We start from the raw sequence: 10463 nt of genomic DNA, 5'->3' as shown, positions 1-10463 counted from the left end.
ATTTTGGTACAGCAGGGACATAAGAGGCAAATGCTATGTCACCAAAGGGCTCCTTGGTGTAAAAACCCAGTGCAGGACATGAGACAGTCCTCCGCTCACAGGACTCAGGGTAGCAGGATGGTCACGGTCCTCGGTGATCATTTCTCGGGCTTGGGAAGGGTCTGTGTCGCACGCTGACCCCAGGCTGGCCTTGGTAGCCACTGCGCTCGAGCCCACAGAGCTGCGTGTTTCCTGGGGTGAGAGCTCATTACTTCATGGCCTTGTTGAGCTGGGTGCTGCCACGCTGCTTCCTCTCGTCTTTCCCAGGACAGAGCAGAACCCCTGGCTGTCCTTCCATTTCTGAAGCATGTGAAAACGGACACATTTGACAATTTGGACCTAAAATACAACAATGGCATTCCCCATCCATGTGCAGTTTGTCCCCACCTGTCCCATGAGTGGGCAGATGGCGGTTCCCAGATGAGCTCGGAGGGCCAGTGCAGGGACCCCAAGGAGAGTCCGGCCAGAGGGGGACCCTGCCAGGCCCAGTGGGCTCCTGGCTGCTGCAGCCATTCAGCAGGGTCTTGGAGCCCAGGATGCAGCAGTGTGGCAGTGTGACAAGGCCATCTCAGGAGGGACTAATGCCATGTCACCAGCCCCACGGGAGGCCGTGGCGATACATGTGGTCCCAGGAAGAGCTCTGGAACGAGCAGCAGCAGGAGCACCCTGGGGAGCTGGTGGTGGTATTCTTCCTCCTCCATGGCGTAGGGCACTTGGTCATGACTTCACAGAGCCACCCATGGTGTCATGGCCACGTGTCCAGGAAGGAGAAGGAATAGAGGGTAGATGGCCTTGGGCCTGGTGGCCATGGTGAGTTTGAGAAGGGGCAGAGGCCGAGACTCAGGCCTCACCTGCACTGGGGAGAGGGGCTGCTCCTCTGAGGAGATGGGCGAGGCTCCTGGGGGGTGATGGAGGGAGAAGGGCTGTGGTCAGTGCCCTGCCCAGCCCCGGGGAGGAAGGGCCCGACAGATGATCTAGTGCTGCTGGTTTCAGGAGGTGCCTGTGGGAGGTAGGAGCCATGCCGTATGCAGTGACACAGTGGGAAGGTGGTGTGGCTGGAGATGCAGCAGCTCCATGCCAGGTACAGAGCTGGCAGCTCTGGGAGCACAGGAGGGGCAGTGGGTGGGCTTGGCCAGCCTGCAGGGGGGACACAGTGTGGGCAGCGGGGACCCTGTGTGTGTATGGGGGTGGATTCACTGGGCGATAGAGTATGCTTGTGGATCCTGCAGCCTTGAGCTGGCATCTGAGCCACACAGCCCCCTCGTATTCCCAGGCAGGACTGGAGATTGCAGCAGCAGAGGGGCCCAGGGCCTGTAGGATGAGGATGCAGCCCCAGTTGTCCTTCCCAGCACAGGCTGCACAGCAGGGGCCCCCACACACATGGGCGAAGTGACCCTGAGACACACTGTGACCTCCACTCATAACCTGAGAATTCAAAGCAAGACTCAGACACAGGAGAAGAATTGGTGACCAGATCAGCATCTCTTTAATGTCACCCAGGAAGGAGACCTTCCTGAGGGGTCAAGGAGCACTGAGGCAGCTACTGCTGCATGGGATTCAGCACTTTCCCAACAAAGAGCGGAATGTTGGTGTTTTCCTCCCTGATGAAGAGAAAGAAGGGCCTGTTGAACTTGATGGTGGGGGCCTCTGACCAGGCCCTGTCGTCAGAATGAGAGGTCCGTACAGTCTCTGCCCCTCTCTCATCAATGATCAGCACCGCCTTATGTACAGCCTGGAGGGGAGAGAGGCAGAGGCAGGCTCTGAGGATGGGTTGTTCCCACCACAGACAAGAGACAAGTCCTGAGTGTAAGATGTTTCCTGGTCAGCCTCAAGAAAGCCTTTCTCCTCCTGGTGGTCCTGCCCTGTTCACAGCCCCTGGGCTGCGTGGCCACACCAGAACTTTCCCTCTCAGCCTTTGCCTGGCCTCATCCGCTGTCCTCTGCTTCCCTCCTGACCCCCATCTCTCCCATCCTAGCTGCACCTGTTATATTTAGAAGGGGACAGCTATGCGGAGGCCATGTCCTCTCACAAGTCTCCCCTCTCCAGTGTATGGTGATGAGCTCCTGGGATGAGAACTCTGCTGGTGACCTTCTCAGTGATGGGACCCCATGAGTGCACAGCCTGCACCCAGTCCCGGTCCTCTTTAATTTCCCTAAACAATAGGCCTCTTTAGCTGAACTCACAAATCAGACCTGGTGTTTCACCAACTGTTCTAAAGTGCATAGACGAAAGAAGATTCTAGAACATTCTTTGAAGTAAATATGGGTCAATTGATTCCCAAAGACCCAAAGACCCTGAAAAAGATGAGTGAGGTCCTCAGGGGATGCCCCTGCAGTGTTAGCAGTACAGGAAGCCACTTCCTTAACTCCATCCTCTGGGCCCATCCCATCCCACTTAATTCCATGAGTCCTGGGAATGAGCTTGGCCTGCACCGTGTCTGTGTCCCTTGATTCCTCACTCAGCCACACGCCTGAGCTGCTCCCCCAAACTCATTCTGCTCTCCTGACACCAGGGACAACGCTGTTGTTGGGTGACCTCACCGTGGAGAGACTGACGGGTGCCACCTCCGTGACCCCTGAGAAGTCGGCTTCCTGGCTGAAGACCTTGGTGATGCCCAGTGTGCGCAGAATGCTCCTCAGATCATAGGTTGCGGACATGGACAGTCTGGGAAAATGTATCCTGGCGGACCTGGCAGGCGTGAGAGAACAGGAAGGAAATTCCCAGCATTTCTCATGTTCTGCTGGGATCCAGCGTGTGTCCTTTCTGCTTGTGCCTCCTTAGTGCCCTGTCCCCTCCACAGCAGGAGGAGAAGCTACCCTGCTATGTTGGAGTTTTGTCGTCCCTACACTTGGTGAGGAGAAGGTGGGTAGCAGGTCCCAGCCTGACCTTGCTCTTTTCTCAGCCCTCACAGGCCTGGGGGAAACACTAGCGACACTTCTGTTCACAGTGCAGCTTCACAGCTGTGCACTTTTATATTCCTTCCGTAAGATGCACAATTAAACAGCACCTCTGGGCATAGGCTCATATCTGATGCCAAATGTGAGTCCTCTGTGGTGCAGGCTTGAGGACATCAGCTCCTGGGGGCCAATAAACCGCCCTCCCAGCTAGCCACCACTCCCAACTAGGGCCTCAGTCTTGACATGGCTGAGAGATCCTAGGTTGGTTCCTGTACTGGGACCTCACCTTTCATCCATAGTTTCCAGAATATTATTAAAGTGTTCCTGGGTCAGGCCTTCCTCCAGCTCCTGCATCTTCCCTGTGTCAGGCAGGATGAAGAAGGCTATGGCGTCACCCACAGAGTGCTGGATCAGCACCCAGCTGGACAGCTCCTCATCCCGGGTCAGGAGAAATATACCCAGGCGAATGATCATGGGCACCGTGACGGCTGTCTCCTCATCTACATAGAAGTCTTCTTCCACAATGTATTCAGCCTGGAGCCGAGAAGTCCACTTTTCTGGAGAGAGACATCAGGCAGGGGTGGGACTAAGGGTGAGGAAAGTGTGTCAGAGGAGGGGAGCCTGAGTCCCTCCTGAGTCACTGCCCTCTGAGACTCACCTTGGTCATCTGTGAAATGGGATTAAAAGACAAGCATTTGCGGAAGGACTGTTATGGAAATAATCTTAAGCAGGAGGAGAGCCTGGAATTTGGATATGCTCAAGCTGATTTGTGACAAGCTGGCTCCAAAGAAGCATCTTTATTTAGATTTTATATGTAATTGCTCAAGGATTAAAGGTACTAATGAAAATTACTAGGCATAAACAGAAGTCCCTAAGTCATACCTGGCTACTCTTTCTTGGAGGCTTCCTCTCCTGACAGATGGGTACTTCAGCCCACACTCAGGACAAACACCCTGAGGCTTTCTTCTGGGAAGCATGTGAAGTGGTCAGGCCTGGGCCACCTCCCCTCTGCTGTACTAGGGTGTCTCTGCTTCCAGGCCAACAGCGTGGGCAGGGGACTCTGGGACCCTGATCCCACCTTTCTCATTGGACAGGAAGAGGTGACGAGACTGGAAAGGGGACAGGAACTGCCCCAAGTCACAGCAGAGCTGGGACCTCAGTTATGCTGATTGTGGCCTGGGTGCTCTGCACTGCTGCACTCTGCCCAGAGATGGGGGGGGTAAGGAGGGGGCAGCAGGCTTGGCCTTGATCCCACCTCCCTCTTCCAGGCTATTTCCCAGGATGCTGCCTTAGAACTTGGGATCCATAGGGTCCTAGCCCTCCCATACTCAGAGGCAGGAGGGCAGGCTGAGGATAAAGGCTTGTGCTCAGTTCTGTGTGCCCCTATATACTATAAAACTTGATGAATTTTTTCAACACTTGATAACAAGGGCACAGATTTGCACCCAGACCCATGTATTATGTAACTTTATTAACCTATCAAAACTTGACAACAATGGTATTTATTTTGTATATGATAAGAAAAGAAAATGCCATCTCTAAGAAGTAAAATGACACAATCAATATCAAAACTAATGAGTGGTGGAGGCAGGATTTGAACCTGAGTCTTTCACACTCCAAAGCCTTCATTCTTCCATGACTCTCGAGTTGTTTAAATTAGGATACACTACTCTCTTTGACATCTGTTCCAGTTTGTATCTACAGGTCTCTAGTTAGAAAAACATTGTGTTCTACACTCCTCTCTTACTGATATTTTCATTGTATTTTAGAGCAACAAAGGCTCTAGCGAGTCCTACAGAGAAAATGGAGATGTGATTGGTGTTAACTCCTCACTCCCCAGTCTTGCTGGTTCACAGATATTGTTTCATTGTATCTGAGTTGACTATTACAGAACTCAAATTGGGACACCCTGCTCTGTTCCACACTGAACTGTCAAGGGAAGTATAAGCAGTGAGGGTTGGAGCGCATGTGGATTATTTCACAGAAGCCACCTAAGGCTGGGAATCCTTACATACCATGCAAGGAAATATAATTCACCAGGATGAAGTCCGTGTCTTCCTCCAGATCGTTGATCAAATCCACTATTTCTCCATGGGTTTCCTTCTCCACATAATAGTTAATCTGTTTGCTGGCGAATCGCGTGTCCCTGAAGCTGATGGAGATAACATCTGAGTTGTACAGCTCCTTGACATCCTGCACAAACTGCTCAAGGAGCATGAGACTATCTCTGACAAAGAGGCTGCTGCCCATGGTCAGCTGGAGCTGGTGGTCAGGATGCTGGAAGATGTGGAGGAGAAGCTGGAAGCACTGGTGGACGTGAGCTTCAGGGGTCTCTCTGAGGTTGAACTTCAGGCCCTCCAGGATCTGTATGTGAGTTCCCCCCCTGGTCCCCCGGGAGAGCATTGCAAAGGCAGCCATAATGCTCATTGGGGACAGTAAAACATTGCTAGTTTTTGACCAACTGGCTGACTCCCGGTACAAGTTAAAGGCGAAATCAACAACATTGTAGAAGATATTATGGCAGAATAGGTATTGATGGAGCTCGTGGTCATGAACAGATGCATCCATTTCTTCAGGATCTTCAGCCTGGGAGCCAGGAACGAGGGAACACAAGCCAGCTAGTATGAGGAGGCCTCTAGAGATACAGGATGACATTGTCCTGCAAGACAGAGAAGGGAAGGCCAAACCTTGCTTCAGGGCCCATTACAATGCCTATTGACCGGTGATGGACATCATGTAAAAGCGACCTCCATTCCCTAACCATCTTAATGTGTCCAGCCCGCACCTTGCACTGTCCACACCAACATCTGCTATCACAAATATAGTTTGTTCCCTCTGAAACTCAGGTTCCAGTCCAGTCCCCAGTGTGCAGTGTTAGGAGAGTGGAAAGCTAACCTGACAATGGTGTTTACCGGTGGCACATTTTTGAGGGTTGTGTGGCTGTGTGTGTAACACAGTGGTGCAGCACATGCTTAATCTTGCAAGGTCCTGATTTCTTTCCCAGCACAAGGAAAATTTGTACAGTATTATAGGAATGTTGGGAGGAACTAAGTCAAATAAATGTAGCTATCAAAGCTCATTCCCAGATATGATCTCATACGATAGTTCTTGGCAGAAACAGTGGTGGGTATTGTCAACTCCCAGGCTTCAAGACCAGCGAGGGGAAAACAGGTGGGACTGAGACCATGAACTCAGATAAAGAAAAAGTAGAGGAGATATTGGGCAGGAAGTTATATAAAGAGCTAATAAATACAGTCTGCCCAAAAAGTGTATGTACACTTCTGCAGTTTTCCATACTACTAAATTTGTGAAAGCTAATGGCTACCACTTTGAGCACTTCTTATAATATAGAGGCCAAAGATAACTTGTGTTAATCTCATGATGTCTCAATAACTTAATATTAAAATATTTATACAAGTTTTTCTTTCCCTGATGTATACATTTTTTAGTGGACTCTGTATTATTATCTCTTTCATGACTAGCAGAAAATCAAGGGCAGTAAGACTTTGGAGTAGGAGGAACATTTACTCAGAAACACTGAAAAAACAAGAGATAATACAAAAGATACAGGAGCTCCTAGGAGACTGTACAAGAACAAACTCAAGAATCACTGATGTTGAAGAAGGGGTAGAGGTAGACACTGATGGTATAAAAATTACTCACACCATAGAAGATTGTAAGAAATTATTTTGAAAACACATTCTAATAAATTGGAGAATTTGAAAGAGATGATCTATAATATGCAATATAAAAACACAATATTAATAAGAAAAAAATGCAAAAAATGTTCCAAAAATTTGTAACTCCACAAAAGCACTTCTCAAAGACACTTAAATGGATGTTTCCAGACAAAGAACTTTAAAAACTAACAGTTAAAGTGATTGATGAGATCAAAGAAAAGATAAAGAGCTGAATGAATCATTTACTAAGATGACCAATAAATTTAAGGAAGACATAAATAGCGATTGAAAGTATCAGTCTCCAAGATGATCAATGATCTTAAAGAAGGTACTAATAGGCAGCTGAATGAAGTAAGAAAGACAATACAGGACATAAAAGACCACATCAATAAAGAAGTAGAGGTTATGACAAGGAATCAAGCAGAAATCCTGGAAATGAAAATCTAGAGTATTTTGGCAATAGGCAAGATCAGTCAGAAGACAGAATATCAGGACTTGAGAATAATCTTGATGAAGTAACATTTACTCAGTAACACTGAAAAATAGCAGAGACAATAAAAGAAAGATGAAGAAGTCATAGATGACATTATTATTATTATTATTATTATTTGGTACAGGAATCAAACTCAGGACATTGTGCTTGCCAGGCAGACACTTGTACCACTGATTCATATTCCTGGCCCCTTAGGTAACTTTGAAATAACAAACTGAAGAATCACTGACCTGAAGAAAGTGTAGAGGCAGAGACTTATTGTGTAAAATTATTCACTGAAATTATTACAGAAGATTTTCCAAATATAGAGAATGAGATGGATACCCAGGTAAATAAAGCATTTAGAACCCCAAATAGACAGGACCAGAAAAGAACTTCTACATGACACATTATAGTCAAACTTCCAAATAGTCAAGACAAAGAGAATATTACAAGATGTTAGAGGAAAAATGCCAAATTATAACATTTCAAACCCGTCAGAATAACAACACATTTCTCAACACAAAACCTAAAGGCCAAGAGTGTTTGGAATGAAGCTTTTCAGCCTCTAAAAGAAAATAATTTCCAATTCAGATTTCAATATCCTGTGAAATTATCCTTCAAAACTGATGGAGAAACAAAGACCTCTTAAGATAAACTAAAATCACTGATGACCACCAAACCAGAATATGCAAAGGAATCCTGAAAGAGACAAGGAGAGCAACAATACCCAAGAGTCTGAAAAAAAGAATAAGTTTCATTGGGAGAGTAGTTAAATGATAAGGAAAATTTTTAAAAAAGGAATCAAGCATTTAAAAAACATACAAGGGGGCTGGGGATTTAGCTCAGTGGCAAAAGCGCCTGCCTGGCAAGCGCAAGGTCATGAGTTCGGTTCCCGGTACCGGAGAAAAACCAAAAAAAATAAAATAAAATAAAAAATAAAAAACATACAAGGACTGCCAGGAATCAGTATATACCTTTTAATAATAACACTCAATGTAAATGGTCTCAAGTCTCCAATAAAAAGACACAAACTAGTAAATTGGCTCAAAAACCAAAACCTGATATATGTTGCCCTGAAGCACATACCTCATCTACAAAAAAACACAGACAGAACATGAAAAGACAGAAAATGATACTCCAAGGAGCCAGAAAATGAATGCAAGCAGATGTAGCTATTCTAATTTTTTACAAAGTTGACTTCAAACCAAAACTGGTCAGAACAGACAAAGAATGTTAAAAAGATCACCACACATTGGTAGAGGGAACGATTTAGCAAGAAGATACACTGATTGTAAACACACATGCACTGAATGTCAGCAAACTCATCACATAAAACTACTTGACATAGAAGGGTAGATAGACACTAAAACAATCATAGTAGGGGACTTTAATACACTCTTTTCACAAATATAAAGGTCAACCAGACCCATAATCAATAAGGAAACATTAGAGTTATGCAGGTGTGGTAGCACACACCTGTAATCAATTTGTGTCCCAACTCAGTCTGGGTTCGACAGGATGACCTGGGTGCAAAGACAAAGGTAGAGGATTCACTGGGGCAAGGCCAGTGTTGCCCAGGCCACTCTTTAGACCTCTTTGGGTTGAGGCCTGGGGGCACCAAGGGCTCAGGGGATGTCCTGGCCTAGGAGGAAAAAGCACCAAACACCCCCACCCTAGTGCTCACCCTGAGGGCCTACTATGCTGGGAGCTGCACTGAGGCTGTTCCTCTCCCTGAGTCTGCCCAGAAGGATGGCTGATGCGTGGCTTCCTTGATTCAGGTCCTGGCTCTGCCAATAATGAACAGTTTTCCTTGGTTTCCCTGTGAGGAGAGGGATACTGAGCTAGGTGAGAGGGGGCACAACACCCGCCCTGGCATCCTAGGAGGAGGCTGGAGAAGCAGGACTTACTGAACAGGGTGTGGAGGCTTGGCTGGACGTGGAGCACCAACTGTCCCTCATGTACTCTCTCATCTTGGGGATTTATAGGCCATGTAAGGGGCTTGGGGACACTCAGTTCCTATGTGATCAGGGATCATTCGGGCTAGGAGAGAGCCTGGGGCACCTCCTGACCCTGGGCATGTATTTGTGTACAATGTACTGCTACTGCCTGAGGCCCTCACTGTTCTTCCCTGACCTGGCTCTGTGGACATGTCATCTGGGGATGGCTGGTGCCAAGCCACCTGGAGGGTGTGTGGGAGGGAGCCCCAGGCTACTGCAGACCCACCACAGGAAATTGTTGAAAGAAGGCAATGAATTCGTACATGTCAGGAGGCCAGCACTGTGCTGGCTCCATGGTAATCATTAAGAATTGTCACCTGCCTACATCAGAGACATGTTTCTGCCATGGACCTACCCTGGGAAGTCTCCTATCAAGAGCTGCAGTGGATGTCATTCAGTCTTTGGAGCCAATTTGTACTGACACAGAAGAGAGATAAAAGCCAAGTGTTAAGAATCACCTAAAAGGTCCTTGGTTTAATTTGAAAGGATCAATAATCCATAGCCCCATGAAGAGGGAGCTTTTTTGAAATTTAAGAAGTGCCCTGAGCCCTTATTCTTATTAGCCTCTATTATGGCTTATATCTAGACATCCCCACAAAGCCTCATGTAGTCATAAGTGGGGTTTTCAGAGGTGGCTGGATCTAGGTTGTGTGTTGCTTGGACTAAGGGTATGTGATACCGAAATTAGTCCACTGATTGGTTTGGTATATTTCTGGGTATGGATAATGGGAAAGCCTATTCTGGGTGTGGGGAGCACCACCCAGAGGGCAGGTAGCTTGGAAGGTATAAAAGGGAGAGGCTGGTTTCTGCTAGTAGTGCTTCACTACTTCATTGCTTTGCTGACTTCTGCCCACTATGAACAGTGTCTCCTCTATGGTACCCCTCTGCTATGCCACCTACCCTTGGGGCAAACCAATTGTGAACTGGAACCTCTAGAAATTGAGAGCTACAATAAACCTTTCCTCCTTTAACTTTGAGTGTTGGGTATTATCAGGTTAATAATATCCCTTAGTTATTGCAAGGTGATCAGAGGGCAGACCGATCTCCGATCTGCAATCTCCTGAATGAGTGTATGGCAAAGACTAAATAAAAAGAGACAAACAGAATTATTTCAGGGCTCCAGGAGGACCAGAGCCCTCTCACAGAACTCGAGATTCTCTTAGAGCTAAGACCAAAACCTTCTCTTGGTGGCCTGTACTTATTTGGTTATTAGAAGAAGGGAGGGGAGTACTCAAGAAAGGTGGAATCACTCAAGGACTTCTCCAAATAAGTCTCAGTAAAATTCTCTACACAATTGCAAAATACAGACAAATTTGTCTGTATTTAGAAAAATACAGACAATTGTGTAGAGAATTAAATTATTATTAATTATTAT

At 47.0% G+C, this 10463-nt stretch overlaps 1 protein-coding gene across 1 annotated transcript; it reads right to left on the bottom strand.

Moving 5' to 3' along the window:
- Positions 1-1505: 1505 nt before the first annotated feature.
- Positions 1506-5591, bottom strand: LOC102012583 (putative alpha-1-antitrypsin-related protein). Its single transcript, XM_005390440.1, has 4 exons — positions 4952-5591; positions 3223-3493; positions 2580-2802; positions 1506-1771 (listed from the first exon to the last, which is right to left on the bottom strand). The coding sequence occupies exons 1-4, from the start codon at positions 5589-5591 to the stop codon at positions 1580-1582; spliced, it is 1326 nt and encodes a 441-aa protein (XP_005390497.1). The 3' UTR covers positions 1506-1579.
- Between the last annotated feature and the right edge of the window lie 4872 nt (positions 5592-10463).

The sequence above is a fragment of the Chinchilla lanigera genome, unplaced genomic scaffold (genome assembly GCF_000276665.1).
Source record: "Chinchilla lanigera isolate Chin_1 unplaced genomic scaffold, ChiLan1.0 scaffold00037, whole genome shotgun sequence".
Classification (NCBI taxonomy): Eukaryota; Metazoa; Chordata; class Mammalia; order Rodentia; family Chinchillidae; genus Chinchilla; species Chinchilla lanigera.
This window is presented reverse-complemented; position numbering and strand designations above follow the sequence as displayed.